General features: G+C 36.6%; 1 protein-coding gene across 1 annotated transcript; it reads right to left on the bottom strand.

The window, feature by feature from the left end:
• Positions 1 to 1,039: 1,039 nt before the first annotated feature.
• Positions 1,040 to 18,770, bottom strand: LOC115230892. Its single transcript, XM_036499855.1, has 8 exons — positions 18,729 to 18,770; positions 15,839 to 15,914; positions 13,717 to 13,794; positions 11,594 to 11,671; positions 9,513 to 9,590; positions 7,314 to 7,363; positions 2,643 to 2,715; positions 1,040 to 1,101 (listed from the first exon to the last, which is right to left on the bottom strand). The coding sequence occupies exons 1-8, from the start codon at positions 18,768 to 18,770 to the stop codon at positions 1,040 to 1,042; spliced, it is 537 nt and encodes a 178-aa protein (XP_036355748.1).
• Positions 18,771 to 26,330: the final 7,560 nt, after the last annotated feature.

Here is a 26,330-nt window from a genome sequence, read left to right as displayed (position 1 = left end):
AGTTGCAGATAGTTAAGTAGGTACACGGGTTGAAATTAAATATAGATTGCTTAGCTTGGATTCGAAGGTAAATATTGTAAGAAGAATTGTACTCTTCCTTTATCTGAAGTTATTTAAAAAGAGGGAGACACATACAATTAAAAACAACAAATGTTGTGTCATATTTTTATTATCTCAGACTTTTTCAGCACAGCTATTGTTTAATTATATTTTTTTTATTTATTTTCATATGTATAATAGTGAAGTTTTATTTTTACTGACGAAAATTTCAGTAATTAGTAAATAACGAAGGTCATAAAGTAAGAATATAAAATTAGAATATTGTATATTGCACTCAAAACCCCCTGAATTTTATTCAACCACCACCACTTTGGAGAGGCCTGTCTTAAACCACAACAGGACAAAGTGAGATATATCCTTAGATACATCATGTATTATATAGAAATACTATCTCTATAGGATATATAAAGGGAAAAGGCATCAATATATATATATACCAGGCATTCTACTCTCAGATAAACATGAGGTAGTAGATAGCTATCAATATAGCAGAAGATATTAAAGCTGTGTCTATTTAACAATGGGGTTGCTTAGGGGGGGGGGGTTAGATATACAACAACAGCAACAACAATAAATGAACATTTCAAAGTTTGTCTTTATTTTAAATGTGAATTTTTAACAAAGGAGCCAAACCAGTGAAGGGATCACTATGTGGCTGATATACCTGCTAGAATTAGCAGCTAAATTCACACGATATCACTGTACAGAAGGGCATATTGGACAATGTGGTTGTGGGTTCTCTTTGGAAATAGGCATGATGGTCCTGACTGGAATGCGTTTGATCATAAGTCTCTGTTTGGTCAAGGTTAATCTGAGGCTAAACAACAACAGTTACACAGAAATTCACTTTGCGTCTAATGACAGACATTCCATCGCAGCGAAACATTCAGCTTCTTCAAGAGCTGCACGTAATGTTGCGTGTGTCCGTGTTTCTGGGTCGCAATTTTGAACCATTCGTAAAGAATCTGGTGGCCTTGTTTTACAGTGACATTAGACTCATCATCAATTTCAGTTTAGTTGTATCAACTTCTAAAACAATAACTGCAAAAGACACAACAATAAGAAATGAATGCAACAACACTGACAATAACATAAAACGCTGTGTACTGTAGGTTGTTATGAATATAACAAACAAACTTTATCAATAGAGAAGTAAAAAAAGAAATAGCTAAGAAACAGGAAAAATATAAGACATTGTTTTCTATTGACAAAAATAAACAAAGAGTTTGAATTAAACGAGATTTTAAAGAAAATTAATTGAAAATTATACTTGAGAAAATATATGGTAAACGAGGACAGGAAAACTTTTGTGAAGGAAAAGTATATCAGAACCTCAAGAATTAACATTGACCTCCAACAGTGAAAGCATATGATCCATCCATTTCCTCTGCTCAATATTCTTGAAAGGGCTGTGGGGAAAGAGTCCTCAGGCACCTCCTCCATAGGGTCCTATCAGAAGCATCCATCATTAGACATTCTGCTTGTATTCTATGATGTGAAGAACTAAGACTATGGATATCATCCAACCATTTCTTTCTTGGCCTCCCCCTCGGTATCCTGTTCCATTGGTTTGACTTTGAGAACCTGTCCTGTAATTCATTCCTGCAACACCCTGATCACATGTCCGAGGTACCACAGATGTGGAGGAGATGTGGTTCAACCTGGAGAGACTCCCAGATCTCTGAACTGTAAATCCTATTGAGTAACATTACTCCAAAGACCCTTTAGAAGAATCCCATATATCTGTCTTATTCTGGTAGATTTCAGACCTGGTATTCAAAAGGGTCATGAAAGTACTGTCCCTCTGTGTCATCTACTACCTTGCAAAGTTCCCAAGAGGACACTGGAAATCGAATGATCAGTGATTGTCCAACAGTCGATAATTCTAAGTCAAACTCAATCCCATTTCAAACTTCTCCAATGAACTCCAGGTTCGATCAATTCTACAGAGCCTATTCAGTTATTATTATGTCAGTCTGAATGAGAGATGCCCCCTGCAGTTCGGCTTGACTTGTGAATGTTCATTTTCTGGTAAATTCCCTTAAAGGAATTCTCTGTTTTCGCCTGAGGAGAATGATAGGATTTCGCTGTGTCACCTTTATTAAATCTCTTTTTATTGAAGCATTTACAGACATATGTCATGTGGTAAAGTCATTGCAAAATGGCAAAATAAATTGGAATTATCAGCTTCCAACACAATAACCAAATAAATAATCTGTTTGAAGAAAGATGCTTTGTTTTAGATGTTAACTTTGGTACTTGTCCTTCATTACAATAACCTAACAGTGAACCTAAAGAAAATGTGAAACAAATTCACTCACCTGTTTACCCTTAAACAATATATTTTAGTTCCTTCTTCCAAAAGATAATATTAAACGCCATTTGTGTTTTCTAGTTTATCCATTATTACCAACCATGCTAACCTCAGTGGATATTTTATGAAATATCAGGAATATCGTAAATAAAATTGTCATACAGATAACCTATCAATTGGAAATGAGGAATGTAACTTGTTCTCATTCATTCTGACAAATAAAATAGATCAGGTGAAAGTAAAATATATAGAAATCAAATATACTCACCTATTTGCCACCAATCACGTCCTAACCTCTTAGCCACTCTCAGAAGATCCCTCTCCTTCAGAACTGGACTCTCTGAAATAAATATTTCCAGCTTTTATAATTTATTGTAAAACTTATTTATCTCTATAAATATTCTGTAGTTTATTGTTGTGGGACATTGTTATCATCAGTGGTTGGCTGGTAACCACTAGGGTTTTGCTCAGTATTTTTATACTTTCCATTGTGGGACCAGGTAATAGCTCAATATTTAGGCCCGCAACAAAATAGACTAACTTTCCGAAACCTTGTTTCTCTTTAACAGAGACATCCTACATAATCTAACAATGTTGCAATTATTTCATTCAATTATCATTTCATAGTTCTCTCTCTCCTTTCATATATCTGTACCAAATCTATGACATGTGACTGTCCTCTGAACTCTACACTTCACTAACCACCATTCTCCTCATCTTCTGCTAAAGTCCAATATCATCCAATGTGGTCTCCAAAGATCTCGTCACAAATGCATGACACACCACTTCAAGTAAAATAAACGTAATACCTGTTCTCTTTGCTGTTGGAAATCTTGAATTTTATCATCCCACATCCCAGTTCACCTGGTCATTATCTGGTGCAGGGAATATTTTAAGACTCCTTAATAAAGGTGAGTAATGATCAGTTCTCCAAAGATGACACAAAAAGTGATATCAGGTGTCCTAAAACAATGTACACTTGCACAAAACCCCATTCACTACATACAACTGGACATCTACACATTATTGCAGGGAAGACATCTGAAATGGTACAAAAGGACTGATACTCAAAAATATATAAGAAAGACGGGAATACAAAGTGAGAGCTCCAAATCTTTTATTTTCCAGAATGTTTGGCATATTTATTTCTTTTAACCCATCTTCGTTCTGTGACTTGATCTCAATGCCTTTACTCTTATTGCAAAATTAGGTAGTGTACCATCGTCGTAATAGCTTTTCAAGTTTCCCTTTAAACTTCATCAGGGTTTCTCCTGCTATTTTGACCTTCACTTGTTTCTGCTGACCTTTCACAAATGACGGGCTGCATTACTCATTTGCATTGAAGCACATTCTTCACCAAGTTCCTCAGTCTACCCAGTTAATCCAGAACTATTTGCATATCCTTTTATTTGTTGTTACTATTGTTATGTAATCCATTAATGTCTTCACGAGTGTTTTCCTTTGAGCCATTCCTTATCAATCTGCTGATTTAAGTAACATCTCCATAACAATCACAAACCAAATGACTGATATTGTAGAAACTACAGCAATTCCCGTTTCAAAATGATACCAGTCTATCGAGAAAGTTTTCCTCAAGAACTGCATATTGAAATTGTTATAGCAGCTCCTCATCAGATCCTTAATCTTTTCTCATATATAAAACAGGTCCACTGCTTCCATCAACAATTTGTTTGCTAGAGAACCATAAACCAGATCAAATCACACAACATTCAATCCCTTTTAATCTTCTTTCCGTCTTGTATCACATCCTAGATTTAAGACACATGTTCCACACAGCCAGGAATGCCAGAGGATTCCAGTCTTCGAGATACTTTTAGTTCCATATTCATTATTCTGTAGATTTACAGTTGATCTCTTTGTGAATAAACCTGTAAATCTCGCCATCAATATTCAAGGTTGAAATTAGTCTGAACTAATCAATCGGTATTTGATTGCTGGTTTCAATGGACATTTCAAACTGTCTATGAATGGGAATCATTGCTTTTGCTTTGGATCTCCTGCATATATCCATCCAGTTCATCTTTATTGTATTTTAGCTTTCTGTTCTCAGTATCTGCAAACAGAATTTCCTTGTAGAAGTTAAAGAGGAGCGTTTAATTTTGTTGACGACATGATCATTTTTCTAGGGCTTTTGGAGCAAAATTGTGCCCAAGGCCCTTTTTAAAGTGGTTGATGTTAGGAAAGGCACATCACCATAGAAAAGCCGGAATGTGTTCCTCATCCAATCAAGGCGGACAGTATTTGTTAATAAGAACTGACATGGATAGGAATCATCCATCCAATCGATAGGAGCATAGACATCAGATGATAAATGATGAGGGTCATCAGTGTCTATCTTGGAGAGAGAGGGAGAGAGAGAGAGAGAGAGAGAGAGAGAGAGAGAGAACGGTTGTCTCAGCATCAAACCTAATGCTTTTACATGGATAAAGACAATGTTTAGGGGATGTAATGATAAATTTATTATCAGTGAGAACAAAAGGCAGGGTGTTCACATACGGAACACATTTCATTGTAAATCTGTCACATTATGAGAGATATTTGCCTAAATAGCAACAACAGCAATAACCTATCAGTAAACTTTGTAACTACATATCTTAGTCCTCCGTTTCAAAATACAGTATTAATTCTATTGTCTTCTAAATTATCCATTTACCGAACCATGCCAACCCCGTTGACTATTTTGTGAAATTCCATTGATATCAAAATGTCTAATAGAATTATTATACAGCTAATATTTCAGATGTAAATTAGGAATGGATCTTGTCCTCAGTCATTCTGATAAACTACAAATGCTCAGGTGAAGGTTAAAAATATAGAAATCCATGAGGTACTGTTATTTGCTTCTCACAAACTGGCTGTGATGTTGTCAAGGCATCCTTCATAGAAGTTGGAGTCTTTGAAATGAATATTTTCAAGTTTTACATTTTATAGTATAATTTCATTATAGTTATTGATAATCAACACTTTATTATTGTGGGAAGGGCATACAGCTGTAAAAACTAGTTCGTAGGGATGTGGTTGTGTACCCATGTAAAAGTTATGTTAACTTTGAGGGTAACAAGGTGTAAAATATCAGATGAGGGTACAAGATAATGCTATGAAACATTCACACAGACAAGTTTAAGGAAGTTAATGAATGATAGCTGATTAATTATCATGTTAATGTGGCGTTTAAACACTAACTATCAATATAGATTGTATAAAATCTGTGTGAAGAACATGTGACATTTGTTACAATGAATATGGTTGTGTCTCAGCACAGTTGATATTATGGCAGTTCCATGAGAAACCATAGAAAAATGTAACCATTTCCAGTACCGAATACTAATGATGAATTCTTTTCTTGGTCAAATAACAATGACCAGGTTCCATGATCTAATTTCAACAGAACAATCAAGTCGGAAGTAAAACCAAAATGTGGAAGACTGAAAACAGTGACTCTCTTACAATTGAAACCATCTCAAAGCCAACAATTGTCAGTATAACGATGTCTATATATGGACAGTAGACGTTATTCAAACATCGTAACAAGCGATAATTATATATATATAGTTAGAAAAGAGTTGTGAGTTCGAGTCACACTGGAATCTCTTACGTTCATTCCTTTCCATGTATTGCATATGTTAACATCAATGTTTTGTTCAAATGTGAACATATGTTCTCTGTTCAATATGAATGTTATCAAAATCACTGAACCGGTTTCCACAATCGATATTATTATACTGAGCTAATATTTTATACCAGACAGGAAACTACTGTAACAATCGAAGACAAAGAATTATGATGAGTTACTGGAAGACAGCATCATCATCATCATCATCAACATTCAAAGTTTGTTTTCCATGCTGGAATGGGTTGGAAATCTTGACAGGATCTGACAAGCCAGACAACTGCACCAGGCCCCAGATGGTTTCTTTGGCATGGTTTTCTATGGTAGGATGCTCTTATTGATGCCAACCACCTCACAGAGTGTACGTGGCCCCTTTGTGTAAAGCACAAGTACTGGCATATTTAGCCAAAAGACATGTAAGACAAAGACCCCACAGCCGGGAGAGGGGGTATTGCAAATTTCTCTCCCCGCATCCTGATTCTTTTGTCATCACATTCCCTTCTCACCTCCTGAAAATGTCATCAGCTTCAGTGAACCAAAACATCATAGAATAGTGAGGACCGTCTAATTATGTAGAATGTTACACAACTTTATTACTACTTGTGCTATAATTAAATGCTCCCAGAACACACCAGGAAGTGGTTGGTGGAAACTAGGAAAGATGACACCACAAGTTTGAAAGGAACGTTTGATATTGTTGGGAAATTGATGATCATTTCTAATGCTTGTGCGACAATAAAATATACCCACGACCCTTTATAAAGTGGTTGGGGTTAGAAAGGGTCTACCACCTTAGAAAAGCTGCAATGTTTAAGTGAGATGTTTTCCTCAACAAATGACGGTTGGCAGTAATTTCAGATACAACTGACTTGGACAGTGATGACCCACCTAGTGTATGGGAGCATGGAGAGCAGATGAGAAAAGATGAAGATGATATCATTTATTGTATTGAAACTTTTAACCTGCATCTTTCTTGAAAAGACGGAGAGAAAGAGCATGAATGAGAGAGAGAGAGAATGAATGAGTACAATGAGATGACAAACAGGGCGAATATTCTCCTTAACGGGAGAGAACCGTTTCAGGGTTTATATTTAATTTTTGTATCTTTCTTTCTGCGAGTGAATGAGTAACTGATGTTTGCATAAAGTACATTTATTGGATATTCGTGTTGTTGTAGAAGAACAGAATTTCTTTATAGCTAAGCATTCAAATGAAATATAACATTGGAACCTGTTCTATTGACCAAAATGGCTCAGTAAAAGCTAAAATTTATAGAAATCAATTATGTAATGTCATTCTATACTCAGCACGTGGCTCTTCTACTGTCTGGACCTCTTTGTCTTCAAATATTGGCCTTGCTGAAATAAATATTTCCAAGATTATACTTTATAGTAAAATTTCTTTAATGATCATCGATTTTATAATTGTGAAATATTATATAAAAATAGTCAAGATTAACTGTCCCAAATGCCCCCACTCTGTAGGTAACGAAGGGCTTCTCCCTAAGAGTGGAAAGCAGATTGTATGAGACTTGTGTACGGACAGATGTACAAACACAATAATGAAAGATAGGCTGTGAAGATAGAAGACATGCAAAGGGTTGGAGACAAATGAAGCCAGCATGCTCCACTGGATGTACAACATCAGTGTTCAGGTAAGTCGCAGTGGAAATGTCTTCAGAGAAAATCTGGGTATAAGAGTCATCCGATGTAGAGTTCAAAAGAGAGATCTTTCATAGTATGGTTATGTGATGCATATGGATGAGGTGATCAGCATAAAGAGATGCGGATCTCTAAATATGGAGAGAAGCTGAGGAAGAGGAAGACTGAGGAAGACATGGGACAAAGTGGTGAGAAATGATGTTTAGATGCTGAGCTTCACACGGAAGAAGATAACTAAAACGACTGAGACAATCAGCAATTTTCTGGGCTTGAAAAGACCCAACTGGCTAAGTGACGTCGAGGCCATCAAGGATGTCCTTTATGTGCATACCCCCCACCCCGCACACAATCTGTCCCCTAAGAAACATCTCCACAAGCTAAATTCCATACACCCTTCCCCAACATGATCCCTAACAAGATATAAAATGTAAGGTGAGGGTACACGATGTTCCTATGACAAAATCAGTTTACATTTCAGACATACAAATGTAAGAGAGTTAATGAATTATAGCTTATTAATTATCATGATAATTGGGTATATATGTGATACAATGGCACTGTGCCTGACGGTGCAATACTAGATATCAATATAGATTGTATATAATCTGAGTAAAGAACATATAACCTTCATTACTATGAATATGATTGTGTCTCAGCACAGCTAATATTATGGTAGTTCCATGAGCAAACGAAGAAAGATATAACCAAGTCCACTGCCAAATACTAATGATTAATTCATTAAATAATTTGAACGCAACGATGTCAGTGTGTACACAAGGCAGAGTGAAGAGGCCTGAGAGAAGTGTTGACATAAGAAGCATCAGATGTGGTGTACAAGAGAGACAACTGCACTGGTATGGTCATGGTATGGATGAGGAGAGCTGTGGAAAGAAGTGTTACACCCTCAGGGAAAGAAAGAAACCGTGGAAAGGGGTGACCCAGGAAGACGGGGACGTGGTGAAACGACCTTCGAACGTTGGGCCTCACAGAGGTAATGGCAAGAGACAGAGACCTCTGTAAATATGATGTGATTAAGAGGACTCGGCAAGTGAAGTGAGATCACAGCTGTAGCCTATACCAGTGGCGCATAACCAGCCCCTTTTAAAAGTACCCTTGAATCACAGAGTGATAAGTTGCGCTTGAGAAGAATTTCCGAGTCAAGTAAAACCAAAAACCAGAAATCACAAATCAAAATCAAATCAAGATCGAAATCAAAATGGAAATTGTAATTATGGCCGATGCCAGTGCCGCCTGGCTGGCACCCGTGCCGGTGGCACGTAATAAGTACCATTCAAACATTGTTTGTTGCCAGTGCCACCTGACTGGTTCCCTGTGCCGTTGGCACATAAAAAGTACCTTCCGAACGTGGACAATGCCAGCCCCAACTTCAACTGGCTCCTGTGTCGGTGGCACGTAAAAGGCACCCACCACACTCTCGAAGTGGTTGTCGTTAGGAATGGCATACATATGTGGAAGCCTTGCCAGATCACATTGCAGCCTGACGCAGCCTACTGCCTTGCCAGTGAAATCGTCCGACCCATGCCACCATAAGAAACGGATGTTAAATGATGATGATGATGATGATGATGATGATGAGTTCTGTGACCAATTGACAAAATTAACTCTATTGTGTCTTCTAATTTGAACATTATTACCAACAGCATTAACCTCAATGGGTATTTCATAAACTCACAGTAAATCGATATCTTTAATACAATTATTATACAGATAATTGTTCAATTGGAAAATAGGAATGGAAGCGGTTTTCAGTTATTCTTTCGAGCACAATATACTCGGGGGAAGTAACCTTACAGAAATCAATTGGGAACTATTATTTTATACTCACCTATTGCCTGAGATGTAGCCCCTAATTCCTGACATGTAGCCTCTGTTTGTACACACCTGTCCTCACAATTTGGAGCCCCTGAAATAAATATTTCCAAGTTTTACATTTAAAAATAAACTTTCTTCATCTTTATTTTTATTAACCTCTATCTTGTTATTGTGAGACATTCAATTTCTGTCGTTAATGGTCAAATGTTGACCATTATGGTTTTGGTCAATATTTCTGTACTTTCTACAGTGGTCCCATGATATAGCCCAATATGAAACAATAAAACAGACTAACATTTCTATATCCACCCTCACTTCTCACTCCCTCTCTCTCTCTCTCTCTCTCTAAAAACACATTAAATATTCTAACAATGTTGCAATTATCTCATTTAATTAACACTTGATAACAGTTTTCTCTTAGCTTTGTCTTTCTTTTCTTACAACTGTGCCAAATTTATGGCATGGCACAGTCCTCACATATCTAGAATTCACTATTCAACATTCCTCTCTAATTAAGTAAAACTGAGCCCATAAAGACATGTCCTTTATATGCATACCCACCACCCCGCACACAATCTGTCCCCTAAAAATCATCTCCACAAGCCAAATTCCATACACCCTTCCCCACCATGATCCCTAACAAGATATAAAATGTAAGGTGAGGGTACACGATGTTTCTATGACAAAATATGTTAACATTTCAGACATACAAATGTAAGAGAGTTAATGAATTATAGCTTATTAATTATCATGATAATTGGGTATATATGTGACACAATGGCACTGTGATTGACAGTGCAATACTAGATATCAATATAGATTGTATATAATCTGAGTAAAGAACATATAACCTTCATTACTATGAATATGATTGTGTCTCAGCACAGCTAATATTATGGTAGTTCCATGAGCAAACGAAGAAAGATATAACCAAGTCCACTGCCAAATACTAATGATTAATTCATTTCCTGGTCAAATAACAATGACTAACTTCCATTAAATAATTTGAACGCAACGATGTCAGTGTGTACACAAGGCAGAGTGAAGAGGCCTGAGAGAAGTGTTAGACATAAGAAGCATCAGATGTGGTGTACAAGAGAGACAACTGCACTGGTATGGTCATGTGTATGGATGAGGAGAATTGTGGGAAGAAGTGTTACACCCTAACAGTGGAAGGAACCCGTGGAAAGGGGTGACCCAGGAAGACAGGGCATGACGTGGTGAAACGACCTTCGAACGTTGGGCCTCACAGAGGTAATGGGAAGAGACAGAGACCTCTGGAAATATGACGTGATTAAGAGGACTCGGCAAGTGAAGTGAGATCAGAGCTGTAGCATATACCAATGGCGCATAACCAGCCCTTTTTAAAAGTACCCTTGAATCACAGAGTGATAAGTTGCGCTTGAGAAGAATTTCCGAGTCAAGTAAAACCAAAAACCAGGAATCACAAATCAAAAGCAATTCAAGATCGAAATCAAAATGGAAATTGTAGTTGTGACCGATGCCAGGGCCGCCTGGCTGGCACCTGTTCCTGTGTCACGTTATAAGTACCATAGAAGCATAGGTCCTTGTCACTGCCGCCTGACTAGCTCCCTGTGCCGGTGGCACGTAAAAAGCACCTTCCGAACGTGGTCGATGCCATCCCCAACTTCAACTGGCTCCTGTGTCGGTGGCACGTAAAAAGCACCCACCACACTCTCGGAGTGGTTGGCGTTAGGAATGGCATACATATGTGGAAACCTTGCCAGATCACATTGCAGCCTGGCGCAGCCTACTGCCTTGCCAGTGAAATCGTCCGACCCATGCCGCCATAAGAAACGGATGTTAAATGATGATGATGATGAGTTCTGTGACCAAATGACAAAATTAACTCTATTGTGTCTTCTAATTTGAACATTATTACCAACAGCATTAACCTCAATGGGTATTTCATAAACTCACAGTAAATCGATATCTTTAATACAATTATTATACAGATAATCGTTCAATTGGAAAATAGGAATGGAAGCTGTTTTCAGTTATTCTTTCGAGCAGAAAATCCTCGGGGGAAGTAACCTTACAGAAATCAATTGGGAACTATTATTTTATACTCACCTATTGCCTGAGATGTAGCCCCTAATTCCTGACATGTAGCCTCTGTTTGTACACACCTGTCCTCACAATTTGGAGCCCCTGAAATAAATATTTCCAAGTTTTACATTTAATAATAAACTTTCTTCATCTTTATTTTTATTAAACTCTATCTTGTTATTGTGAGACATTCAATTTCTGTTGTTACTGGTCAACTGTTGACCATTATGGTTTTGGTCAATATATCTGTACTTTCTACAGTGGTCCCATGTAATAGCTCAATATGTCCACAATAAAACAGACTAACATTCCTAAATCCACCCTCTGCCTCTCTCTCTTTCTCTAAAAACACATTAAATATTCTAACAATGTTGCAATTATCTCATTTAATTAACACTTGATAAGAGTTTTCTCTTAGCTTTGTCTTTCTTTTCTTATAACTGCGCCAAATCTATGGCATGGCTCTGTCCTCTCATCTCTAGAATTCACTAATCAACATTCCTCTCTAATTAAGTGAAACTGAGCCCATAAAGACATGTCCTTTATGTGTATACCCTCCACTCTGCACACAATCTGTCCCCTAAAAAACATCTGCACAAGCCAAATTCCATACACCCTTCCCCAACATGATCCCTAACAAGATATAAAATGTAAGGTGAGGGTACACGATGTTCCTATGACAAAATAAGTTTACATTTCATACATACAAATGTAAGAGAGTTAATGAATTATAGCTTATTAATTATCATGATAATTGGCTATATACGTGATACAATGGCACTGTGCTTGACGGTGCAATACTAGATATCAATATAGATTGTATATAATCTGAGTAAAGAACATATAGCCTTCATTACAATGAATATGATTGTGTCTCAGCACAGCTAATATTATGGTAGTTCCATGAGCAAAAGAAGAAAGATATAACCAAGTCCACTGCCAAATACTAATGATTAATTCATTTCTTAATTCATTTCCTGGTCAAACAAAATGACTATCTTTCATTAAATAATTTGAACGCAACGATGTCAGTGTGTACACAAGGCAGAGTTAAGAGGCCTGAGAGAAGTGTTAGACATAAGAAGCATCAGATGTGGTGTGCAAGAGAGACAACTGCACTGGTATGGTCATGTGTATGAATGAGGAGAGCTGTGGGAAGAAGTGTTACACCCTAACAGTGGAAGAAAACCGTGGAAAAGAGTGGCCCAGGATGACAGGGGATGACGTAGTGAAACGACCTTCGAACGTTGGGCCTCACAGAGGTAATGGCAAGAGACAGAGACCTCTGGAAATATGATGTGATTAAGAGGACCCGGCAAGTGAAGTGAGATCACAGCTGTAGCCTATACCAGTGTCGCATAACCAGCCCTTTTTAAAAGTACCCTTGAATCACAGAGTGATAAGTTGCGCTTGAGAAGAATTTCTGAGTCAAGTAAAACCAAAAACCAGAAATCACAAATCAAAATCAAATCAAGATCGAAATCAAAATGCAAATTGTAATTATGGCCGATGCCAGTGCCGCCTGGCTGGCACCCGTGCCGGTGGCACATAATAAGTACCATTCAAACATTGTTTGTTGCCAGTGCCGCCCGACCGGTTCCCTGTGCCGGTGGCACGTAAAAAACACCATCCGAACGTGGTCAATGCCAGTTCCCACTTCAACTGGCTCCTGTGTCGGTGGCACGTAAAAAGCACCCACCACACTCTCGGAGTGGTTGGCGTTAGGAATGGCATACATATGTGGAAACCTTGCCAGATCACATTGGAGCCTGGCGCAGCCTACTGCCTTGCCAGTGAAATCGTCCGACCCATGCTACTATAAAAACGGACGTTAAACGATGATGATGAGGAGGAGGATGATAATGATGATGATGATGATGATGATGATGATGATGAGTTCCGTGACCAAATGACAAAATTAACTCTATTGTGTCTTCTAATTTGAACATTATTACCAACAGCATTAACCTCAATGGATATTTCATAAACTCTCAGTAAATCGATATCTCTAATTCAATTTTTATACAGATAATTGTTCAATTGGAAAATAGGAAAGGAAGCTGTTTTCAGTTATTCTTTCGAGCACAATATACTCGGGGGAAGAAAACCTTACATAAATCAATTGGGAACTATTATTTTATACTCACCAATTGCCTGAGATGTAGCCCCTAATTCCTGACATGTAGCCTCTGTTTGTACACACCTGTCCTCACATTTTGGAGCCCCTGAAATAAATATTTCCAAGTTTTACATTTAAAAATAAACTTTCTTCATCTTTATTTTTATTAACCTCTATCTTGTTATTGTGAGACATTCAATTTCTGTTGTTACTGGTCAAATGTTGACCATTATGGTTTTGGTCAATATTTCTGTACTTTCTGCAGTGGTCCCATGTAGCCCAATATGTCCACAATAAAACAGACTAACATTTCTATATTCACCATCTGCCTCTCTCTCTCTCTCACACTCTCTCTCTCTCTCTCTCTCTCTCTCTCTCTAAAAACACCTTAAATATTCTAACAATGTTGCAATTATCTCATTTAATTAAACCTTGATGACAGTTTTCTCTAGCTTTGTCTTTCTTTCTTAACTTTTCTTCTGTGCCAAATCTATGGCATGGCACAGTCCTCTCATCTCTAGAATTCACTAATCAACATTCCTCTCTAATTAAGTAAAACTGCGCCCATAAAGACTTGTCCTTTACGTGCTTACCCCCCACCCCGCACACAATCTGTTCCCCAAAAATCATCTCCACAAGCCAAATTCCATACACCCTTCCCCAACATGATCCCTAACAAGGTGTAAAATGTTAGGTGAGGGTATACGAGGTCCCTATGACAAAATATGTTTATATTTCAGACATACAAATGTAAGAGAGTTAATGAATTATAGCTTATTAATTATCTTGATAATTAGGTATATATGTGATACAATGGCACTGTGCTTGACGGTACAATACTAGATATCAATATAGATTGTGTATAATCTGAATAAAGAACATATAGCTTTCATTACTATGAATATGATTGTGTCTCAGCACAGCTAATATTATGGTAGTTCCATGAGCAAGCGAAGAAAGATATAACCAAGTCCACTGCCAAATACTAATGATTAATTCATTTCCCGGTCAAATAACAATGACTATCTTTCATTAAATAATTTGAACGCAACGATGTCAGTGTGCACACAAGGCAGAGTGAAGAGGCCTGAGAGAAGTGTTAGACATAAGAAGCATCAGATGTGGTGTACAAGAGAGACAACTGCACTGGTATGGTTATGGGTATGGATGAGGAGAGCTGTGGGAAGAAGTGTTACACCCTAACAGTGGAAGGAACCCGTGGAAAGGGGTGACCCAGGAAGACAGGGCATGACGTGGTGAAACGACCTTCGAACGTTGGGCCTCACAGAGGTAATGGCAAGAGACAGAGACCTCTGTAAATATGATGTGATTAAGAGGACCCGGCAAGTGAAGTGAGATCACAGCTGTAGCCTATACCAGTGTTGCATAACCAGCCCTTTTTAAAAGTACCCTTGAATCACAGAGTGATAAGTTGCGCTTGAGAAGAATTTCCGAGTCAAGTAAAACCAAAAACCAGAAATCACAAATCAAAATCAAATCAAGATCGAAATCAAAATGGAAATTGTAATTATGGCCGATGCCAGTGCCGCGTGGCTGGCACCTGTGCCGGTGGCACCATAATAAGTACCATTCAAACATTGTTTGTTGCCAGTGCCGCCCGACTGGTTCCCTGTGCCGGTGGCACGTAAAAAGCACCATCAGAACGTGGTCAATGCCAGCCCCCACCCCGACTGGCTCCTGTGTCAGTGGCACGTAAAAGGCACCCACCACACTCTCGGAGTGGTTGACGTTAGGAATGGCATACATATGTGGAAACCTTGCCAGATCACATTGCAGCCTTACGCAGCCTACTGCCTTGCCAGTGAAATCGTCCGACCCATGCCACCATAAGAAACGGATGTTAATGATGATGATGATGATGATGATGATGATGATGATGAGTTCTGTGACCAGATGACAATATTAACTCTATTGTGTCTTCTAATTGAACATTATTACCAACAGCATTAATCTCAATGGGTATTTCATAACTCTCAGTAAATCGATATCTTTAATTCAATTATTATACAGATAATCATTCAATTGGAAAATAGGAATGGAAGCTGTTTTCAGTTATTCTTTCGAGCACAATATACTCGGGGGAAGAAAACCTTACAGAAATCAATTGGGAACTATTATTTTATACTCACCTATTGCCTGAGATGCAGCCCCTAATTCCTGACATGTAGCCTCTGTTTGTACACACCTGTCTTCAAACTTTGGAGCCTCTGAAATAAATATTTCCAAGTTTTACATTTAAAAATAAACTTTCTTCATCTTTATTTTTATTAAACTCTATCTTGTTATTGTGAGACATTCAATTCCTGTCGTTACTGGTCAAATGTTGACCATTATGGTTTTGGTCAATATTTCTGTACTTTCTACAGTGGTCCCATGTAATAGCCCAATATGTCCACAATAAAACAGACTAACATTCCTAAATCCACCTCTCTCTCTCTCTCTCTCTCTCTCTAAAAACACATTAAATATTCTAACAATGTACCAATTATCTCATTTAATTAACACTTGATAACAATTTTCTCTTAGCTTTTTCTTTCTTTTCTTATAACTGCCAAATCTATGGCATGGCACAGTACTCTCATCTCTAGAGTTCACTAATCAACATTCCTCTCTAATTAAGTAAAACTGAGTTCATAAAGATGTCCTTTATGTGTATCCCCTCCACCCCGCACACAATCTGTCCCCTAATAAACATCTGCACAAGCCAAATTCCATACACCTTCCCCAACATGATCCCTAACAAGATATAAAATGTAAGGTGAGGGTACACGATGTTCCTATGACAAAATAAGTTTACATTTCATACATACAAATGTAAGAGAGTTAATGAATTATAGCTTATTAATTATCATGATAATTGGGTATATATGTGAAACAATGGCACTGTGCTTGACGGTGCAATACTAGATATCAATATAGATTGTATATAATCTGAGTAAAGAACATATAACCTTCATTACTATGAATATGATTGTGTCTCAGCACAGCTAATATTATGGTAGTTCCATGAGCAAACGAAGAAAGATATAACCAAGTCCACTGCCAAATACTAATGATTAATTCATTTCTGGTCAAATAACAATGACTAATTCCATTAAATAATTTGAACGCAACAATCAAGACCAAAGGGTGAAAGGTGAAACACTCAGAAAACTGTGCTCTTTTAGCAATAATATCATCTAAAATCTAACAAGTGTGAGAAAAAGAATGACTATATGGATGGTAAATGTTGTTCAAACAATGTAATAAGTGTATATTATATATAGTTACAAAGAAGGATTTGTGTATTCAAGTCATATTCAATTTCTGATCGTATATTTTGTATAAACACCAATAATTTGTTTAAATATAAACATATATTCACGGTTCAATACTAAATTTAACATGTAATAAAATTAAGTTCATGATGAATATTCTTATACAGAGTTAACATTTAATTATAATTTTCTAATTTGCAACTTCAAAATGTATTCTAACCAGAGACATTCAGGGTACACAACCCCAGAAAATACAAAATATTACGACAGACATCTGGCTACATAACAACATCAAGAATAACCTATCAGAAAACTTACGAAAGATCTTAGTAGAAAAACAAACAACTATTTTATTAATTCACGAGTTTACACCTAAAATAATAAATTATAGTTCCATCTTCCAGAAGACAATATTAACTCTATTGTGGCTTTTAATTTATCCATTTTACCAAAATTTTAAACATGACTTTATGAAATTTCAGTAATATTTTTAATACAATTACTTTAGAGCTAACCTTTCAAATGGAAATTAGAGATGGGATTTGTTCTCCACCATTCTAATACGCCAAAATAGCTGAGGTGAATGTAAAATCTATAGAAATTAATTAAGATCTTATTTTAAACTCATCAACTGTCTCTGCCACAGTCTGCACTCCCTTCTCTTCAAACTTTGGACTCTCTGAAATATGTGTCTCCAAGTTTTATATTTATTTATAGCACAATTCTTTATATTTATTAATAATCTATATTTTATTAATGAGAAACATTCATACCATCAATGGCCAACCGGCGATCATAATTGTTTTGGTCAATATTTTTATACTTTCAACAGTGGACCCATGTAATAGCCAATATTTAGCTCCAAAACGAACTCTAGTTGATCTTTGTAAATTTCCTCTCTCTGTTAAGATATCCTACATAATCTAACAATGCTGTAATTATATTACTTAATTATCACCTAATAACAGTTAATCTGTAGGTTTTGGATTCCTTGCTTTTATCTATAACCCTAAATGTATTCTCAAAACTCTAATCTTCACTAACAACCTGTTTAATTCCAGTGTCAACATATTTATTCATCAAAGATATAACAACAAACACATGTCACAACCACTTCAAGAAGGAGAAATACACCTAATCTCTTTGTTAAACATTGTTGCTGATAATCCCTAATTTTAACTTCACAGTTCACCAGAATGTCATCTCATTCAGGATATTTGAAGGTTTCATGATCTGGTTGCTTGACAAACAAAACTGTCTCTATTAGCCTTAATATCCTCCAATTACAAACATAACAACATGGAATGTGTGTTAAAGTCTCTCAAAACTAGTGACAAATAATTTTACTCCTTTAAATATTCTACTAAATTTAATACTTTACCAAAGATGACACTGATGTCCTTGTAAGTACTGTTGTATTTAATTATCTTCTAACAACTCATAATTAATTATAGTGTTGATGGAGATTTTATTGATACTTCAGTTACTCACTAATTATCTTGCAGAATCGTCCATTATCTTTACGTTGCAGACTACAACCTTCTTGAAGTGTGACATGTTTCCTACTTGGATAAGGTCAATGTTTGGTGGATGTAGTGTGAGAGATACTATTACAGAGAACAGACACTAGGAACACCTTTATCATAAATCTGCCAGATTATGGCAGACCTCTGTCTACATAACAACATGAAGTATATTATCTACACAATAAGGGCAATGGGACAAGCAGGACAAACAGACAGATCAGCAAAGAATTTCTTACCACTCCAGTTCTGCTCGTTACAGGTTTCCGCACTTCAGACATCGTTGAAGTGTAACGTTTGAACATCCCTTACATATTACAAGGTGTCCACATGGATGAACTTTTGTTGTGGCCTCTTTATTTCTGCACAACAAAATCTGTGGACAAAACAGAAACATCCAATCAATAACATTCATTTATAACAAATATTATTATATTTACATGTTCGGAATAGAGAATATTATAAGATACATCAGTAACTACCAAGAGTAGAGCAGAAACTCTTCTTTAAATATTTACATACATACAGCATTTGTGTAGTTAAAGACGCGCAGAAACACACACACACACACACCACATACATACACACACATGCATACATACATTGATAAATGTTTGTCTTGACCCTGATACATCATAGAAATTGGTTGACACACAGTGAACTGCATATATTCCAGAAATATATTTCACTTCTAACATCGAACTCATTTCTTCTGAACAAATATATCTACACAGGTTTCTTTATATACACATACTTTATTATATACATCCTGTCTCCACAGATTAGCAGATGAGGTGTCCAGTACTGAAGAGTGGCAGGAATAGCCCGAAACCAGACCTGGTCAGCTGGTTCTGTTGCTATAAGATGGTAGGGGTTCGATCCCCTGCTCGCAATTAATCGGATGCACCTTTGCATTGTTAATTAGCTAGAGGAGGTGTTCTCTTGGGGTTAAACATTCGCAGTAGAGTCCATCCGAACAGATACTCATGTTGGCGTGCCTACGAATATTACTTATATATATTTTCGTCCGGAAAACGGATGTTAAACGATGATGATGATGATGATGATATATCTATCATATATATATATATATATATATATATATATATATATATATATGTGGAGGCACATATATATATATATGTGGAGGTACAATGGCCCAGTGGTTAGGGCAGCGGACTCGCGGTTGTAGGATCACGGTTTCGATTCCCAGACTTGGCGTTGTGAGTGTTTATTGAGCGAAAACATCTAAAAGCTCCACGAGGCTCCAGCAGGGGGTGGTGATCCCTGCTGTACTCTTTCACCACTCTTTCTTCTGTTGGCCTGCTCGCTTAGCCAGGGGGTGGTGGCGTCATTCGAAGGCTAAAATATGCGAACGCATTGTGACCGGCGATGTGTAACTACATCTGATGGACTGGTCGGTCACGTGATCACGTGATATATATATATATAATATATATACATTATATATATATATATATATATATATATATATATGTATGCATGATAGGTCGCGCGCGCCAGCATTAGCGCAGGTCATGTTTAACGTAATCCCACTACCGGGCGAATCAGGATGCGGACAACATGACCCACTCGAGGAGAGAGTTGCTGTTTACGGGGACATATCCTGGTGTTGGAGTTTTATCCGGGATTTCTTGAAGGATTTTTCCAAATACTTCTTGAACTTTATGGGGGTCTTTTTCTGCTTTAATGTATTTTTGGTGTAATGCTAAATGGAGCGGGGCCACTTGAGGTGAAATAATTTTGCCGTATTGTTGTTATGTGATGCGAGTTTGATTTATGTTGTGGGCAGATAATACGGGCCAGGCCTTGGGTATATCTTAAAGCTGATGCCAACATCATTTGGGCAATGCTGATGAGATATTTTCCACCATGATTTTGGGAGGCTTTATTATATGTATCGTGCATGTAGTTCTAGTTTTTGTCCCTTATTTTGCCCCTTTCCAATAATATCAGCTGCGCTCTGTAGACATATTATTATTATTATCGTTATTATTATTATTATTATTAAACATTCACATAAACGATTATTTGTAAAAGCAAATAAAATCTTCTGAAGTGTGTCAATTGAATAAAGCAGAACAATATTTATACAGTCCAAAAATCAATATCTATAAACAATATCTGAATTCAACAAAGAAAGTTTTGTATATTCACTTAGGGGGAAATGTGCCTGCTTCTTAAGTAGCTCATACAGAGAGATGTATGGCAAAGAAATTGCCAAATCTTATAAAATAAGGGAGTCAAAGGCGACTAAAGCACCTAGTAATGGTATATGTGTTACTTGAATTATTTACGTTTCCTGACAGCTTTTTTTTCTATGAAGATATGTGGCAATATTCCATCAGTATTTGCAGAAATATAATATATACGCTGTTGGTGTGTGTTTGTAGGTTAATTTTCTATGAAATCATTCTTAATATTGACTGATTCGGACTTAGAAGAGTGAGAAAAAGATGTTGGTAGACAGATAAATTCCACTTAATTCTAAGTAACAGTTTCAAAATGGAATTCATTCACTTCATTATTTAGATCTATATTTTCGTATTGATCACAAATCTTTAAAATAGGGAACGAAGAGGGGTAGGTGGGGGTGGACAGTGAAGTATAACTGGCAACCCTACGAATCATGTGAATATAATCAAAATCATTTTCTTTCTTTGATCTCCTGAGAACTGCATATTGTTTATTGTGTGGCCTTTGACAAAAACACTAGCGACAGTATGATGTATGGGTAGAATCAAAACGAAATAAACATATAAACATGATTATATACAAAATAGAAAATGTACTGGTTTATCTGTTCCATTGCCAGGAAATACTTACTGTGGTGGTGAAAACGCTTTTAATTTTCTTCTCAAATTTGGGTCCTTAATGAGGTCCAATGGTGTGTTATTGTTGTTGTTTTTATGGTGAAAGTCAGCTCCCTGGCTGGCGAGATATCCCGAAACTACTACACCAGAGAGCATTTCATCCTCTTTTAGGTTAAGGGCAGTGCAGCACTACAAATGATGAAATATAAAATGATGACAATATTACACAAATATTCAAAACAAATGCCCCTAATTACACAAAAATTCATCTAAATTGACTCATAGCTTGTTTATCCACTAATTAAAGCAATTACAAAGTATTGAGTTCCTATATAATCTTTAATTGAGTCCATTTCCCATTTTCATGTTTTTACTTTATTTTCAACACTGAGACACCCTCTAAATATATTGTCATTACATTGAGCAGGACAAACCGTATTGATTAACATCAAGCTTATTGTTAATTAATGAGTAAATATTTACTTGTCAATCACAAATATCACAATATATTCAATAGAAAAATCAAATATAGGAAGAACAAACCAACAAGAACCTATCTATATAATTGGCTTGATAAAGGCAAGCATGTGGTCATAAGAAAGAGTATTGTATATATAAATATAACACAACATGAGAAGAAAGAACATAAGTTATATCAGAAACAAAAACACCTATAACATAACAAAGTCAGTACCACACAGACATAACCAAACATATCAATAATGTTTCCATAATTAAGCAAGAAGCATCTTTGAATGATTACGGTAAAGTAAAGGAAGCAGGAATTAGTGTCAAGTCAGTCAGAAGAGTAATGGAGGAGTATTTTAATCACGGACAAGTGAATTTTGGAAGAGGTGACTTGCAAGTCTACCAGATAGATGGAGGAGCATTGTAGAAGATGAAGGAGAATATGTTTAGATTAACAGAAAAAAAGTACTTTGTTTATCTTAATTTTGAGAAATATAAGGATTATAAAAAACTGCTTCATTTATGAGATGACAGCAAAAAGTCCAGTAATATTGACGTCCATGCTGTTGATGACATCAGATAGCCGAATACAGTGAACGGGCTTTAAACAGCATTTTACAAGATATATACTCAAACTCAAAATCATTACTTGTGTGTGTTTGTCTGTGTGAGTGTGTGTGTGAGTGTGTGTGTGTGTGTGTGTGTGTGTGTGTGTGTGTACCTAAGTACAGAACTTAAATACTGGAAAACTCACTAAGGACCATGCTTTATTGTATTCATTCTCTAGCGTCTTAACATTGAACATTGTTATGACATGTCCACAAGAAGTCAGTGGATTCATGTTGGGTACAAGAAGTAGGATAGAGAGCAGTTTCACTCAGAATTCTTCATAGAATGGACTGGATGTATTTACCATGGCACCAGCACTATAAAGCTCAGACATCTCTTCTATCCTGCATCATTGTTAATTGAGAATAATATCTCCTCTATTAAATAGGCCACTTCGTCACATTGTGATGGCTGTGTTTATATGGCCAACAACCGAGATGGGTCACCTCTCGACCGTGGTGAGACGACATCTTTGAGAGTGAAAGGAGATGGAATATGGTTTGTTACATAATATCACTCGGGTCATAAGGGGAGACTGGATTACGGAATGGTAATGGAGGATGGGGTTGATAGGGGAGAATTGATACATGACAAGCAAAAAGTTGTCTGTTGCCTGTCTCTCTCTCTCACACTCCCACAAAGACTCCCAAATATACAAAATCACACAGACACACACACACTCACACACACAGACACACACAGACACACACACACAGACACACACGCATGTATATACACAAACAATTTTAAAACTTACTTCGTTTAGTAAATCCAAGGGTGCACCCTCGGAATTAAAACTTTCTGTTGCCATGGCTAGGTGCAAACAGCTGTTACCTTCACCATCAACAGCATTTATGTCTGCACCCAGGGCTATAACAGGTGTGTCATTCCGAGGTGACACTGGGAAACGGCTTCAAGCAATGGTGTCCTTTTCTGATTGTTTTGAATATCCAAACTGAACAGAACCCTTTGTGGAAGTAAAAATAGAGATGAAAATTTACATGAAAATTTACATGAAAATCAGGATGGATATCAATGTGTCATTATTGTCTTACTGTATACTTGATCAAACTGATCATGTACATTTGATGTTTGCCCGTAAAATCAACCTTCGTAAGATCCTCTAGATGTTGCTATGAGAATGTGTTCTAGACAGGATAAAGATGTCCTAAATAATTGTTTCAGCTTAATCTACCTTTCTTCCTAACTATAGTAAGTTTTAGGGGAGCTGAACACGAGTGAACACATGATTAACAGATCAAGACTAGTAAAGAAGAATTAAATTTCTAAAGTATACTTTTGATGTTGCTATAATTAATAAGAAGTTCATAAAACTGTTGAGGTGGTTAGTGTCCACCACCATGAAATTAATGCGCGTGCACACACACATACACAGAGACACACTCAAATATAAATATATATATTATATATATATATATATATAAATAATAAATATAGGGAATAAATCCAAATTTACAGGGAAAAACAGATTTAGGATTAAATCAAATTTTATAGTAAAATATATAAAAATATTATTAGAGACAAAACCACTATTGCAAAACAAACAAGGAAAGACTTAATCAATACATAAAATTTTAATAAATAGTCAAAAAAACCGCCATACAATTGTTTCTTGTCTTGATCGACAATCTTCGGTGGACTTCCAATAAGTCAGTTTCGAAGATTGTCGATCAAGCAAGAAACAATTGTGTGGCGGTTTTTTTTTTGATTTATTAAAATTTTATATATGATTTAAGTCTTTCCTTGTTTGTTTTGCAAAATAGTGGTTTTGTCTCTAATAATATGTTATATTATATATATATATAATAATATATATATATATTATATAATATATATATAATATATTTATATATAGATAGATAGTGAGAGAGACGAGAGAGAGAGGAGAGATTTATATACTTACTGTTGGATATATAAATATATATGTTGAATGAGGAATATGTAAAATGAAGTTCACGAGAAAATTTATCCATCACAACCATTGGTTTGACCGTGTGTTGCATCGATTCCTGCGGTGGGAAAGTTCTCGGTGTCGTTGGTATGTTGTTGTTGTCAGTAGGTTCTTGGATTTAGCATTATAGCCAACAAACCTCCTGGCAAAAACATGCAAGCGAAACCGAGAATATTTAGTGAGGTTTCTTCTGTAAAACAAGACACCCAGATGATATGCATCGCACCGGAGGATGCACACATCCAATTGTACAGTATCCAACCCACAAGGGTCCGATGCAAAAATGGGTCAATACTCCATTTCCCAATCCCCCATTTGTAATAAACTCAAAAAACCGTGAAATTCCTAAGGTAGATAAATGACAATTATATCACTACGTGTGTGTGTGATGTGTGTGCAGATATACATACATACATACATACATACAAACACCTATCATACATACATACATACATACTACATACATACATACATACATTACATACATACATCCATACATAGAGAAATGTGCATAGTTTAGCTGGGCAGCGGATGTTGACGTAAAGTGAAATAGAATATCTGGAAATAAACTGAATAATGACATATTCTATGTATTATATATTTTGATTGTAGAAAAGAAAATCCGGAGAAGAAGAAGAAGCACACTCTAAGATGCAGAGCAGGGTATATTTTAAAACTGGGGAAGGCCGGTTTCCGGGATTACCCTGGTTTCCGGTCCAAAAAGGATTTAGCTTCAGGGCGTATCATTAGACCCAAAACCTGTTGGCCTAAGACCTCTTCCAAATATGGAGGTTGGAAAAAGCCTCACCTCATACGCCTAATCACGTCCAATAGCTTTTCCAGCTGCATACGGGTGTTATTCGTTTGGATGACGTGGGGATGTTATTGCTGGAGATCCGAGGTCAAATTCTTTCATATTTATGGGAGACCCGTGGTTTCAGTGAATATGTAGAAACGCTTCAATGGTGAGCTATTTAACAGGAACACATGGTCACTGGGATAATCTCTTGCCAGGGAGCTGAAAGGATCTTTTGCAGAAAACGTAAATCCAAGGCTTTTCCCCTTCCATATTTTGAAGAGGTCTTAGGCTAACAGGGTCTTACGAAACGGTACAAAGCTAAAACCTTTATGAATGGGAAACCCAGGGTAATCCCATAAACCACCCCAATTTTTAATAAACATATATATGTATATGTATATATATATAAGTGTATATGCATGTATGTATATATATAGTTAGATTGATAGATAGATAGAAAGATAGACAGAGAGAGAGCTAGAGAGACAGACAGACAGGCAGACAGCTAGACAGACAGGCAGACAGCCAGACAGACAGACAGACAGACAGACAGACAGACAGACAGACAGACAGACAGACAGATAGATAGATAGATAGATAGATAGATAGAAAGAAATAGATAGACACACATCCATATATGGTTGTAGTGAAAGGAGCTTTTTTTCCCAACCATACACGGTTCTACTTTGAATCACTCTGCATGGAAACTCAGGCAAGTATATTCTACTCTTGCCTTGGGCTGAACAAAATCTATGTGTGTGCCTATGTATGTATCTATGTGTGTGCCTATGTATGTGTGCATGGGTGTGTGTGTGTGTGTGTGTGCGTGTGTGTGTAGTGGTTCAACAAAGAGGCTGAGAGGATAAGTGATATGCTTAAAATAAAAAAAGTACTGGGATCGATGTATTTGGCTAAAAATTCGATGATGCCCCAGCATGGCCGCAGGCAAATGTCTAAAACAATTAATATATATATATATATATATATATATATATATATACATGATATCTGTTATATTTTGGTTCATCTCATAATGACCTGTTTCATTTGACCATTTGAGTGTATATAATATGTATTTATTAACTAACCTGGATCAGCATCTTTGACACTGTATCATGTCTTTGCCTGAAAGTAATGGATAAGGAAAGAAAAACATGAA

Source organism: Octopus sinensis, unplaced genomic scaffold (assembly GCF_006345805.1).
Source record: "Octopus sinensis unplaced genomic scaffold, ASM634580v1 Contig16731, whole genome shotgun sequence".
Taxonomy (NCBI): domain Eukaryota; kingdom Metazoa; phylum Mollusca; class Cephalopoda; order Octopoda; family Octopodidae; genus Octopus; species Octopus sinensis.
This window is presented reverse-complemented; position numbering and strand designations above follow the sequence as displayed.

Bases quoted from the DNA above. Each gene is read 5' to 3' on its own strand.
- LOC115230892 (XM_036499855.1), bottom strand. From the start codon at position 18,770: ATGTCTGAAGTGCGGAAACCTGTAACGAGCAGAACTGGAGTG. The intron at 9,591-11,593 runs GTGAGTATAAAA...TATTTATTTCAG, and splicing joins GGCTACATCTCAGGCAATAG to GGGCTCCAAATTGTGAGGAC. The intron at 2,716-7,313 runs GCTGAGTATAGA...ATATTTATTTCA, and splicing joins AGACAGTAGAAGAGCCACGT to GAGAGTCCAGTTCTGAAGGA.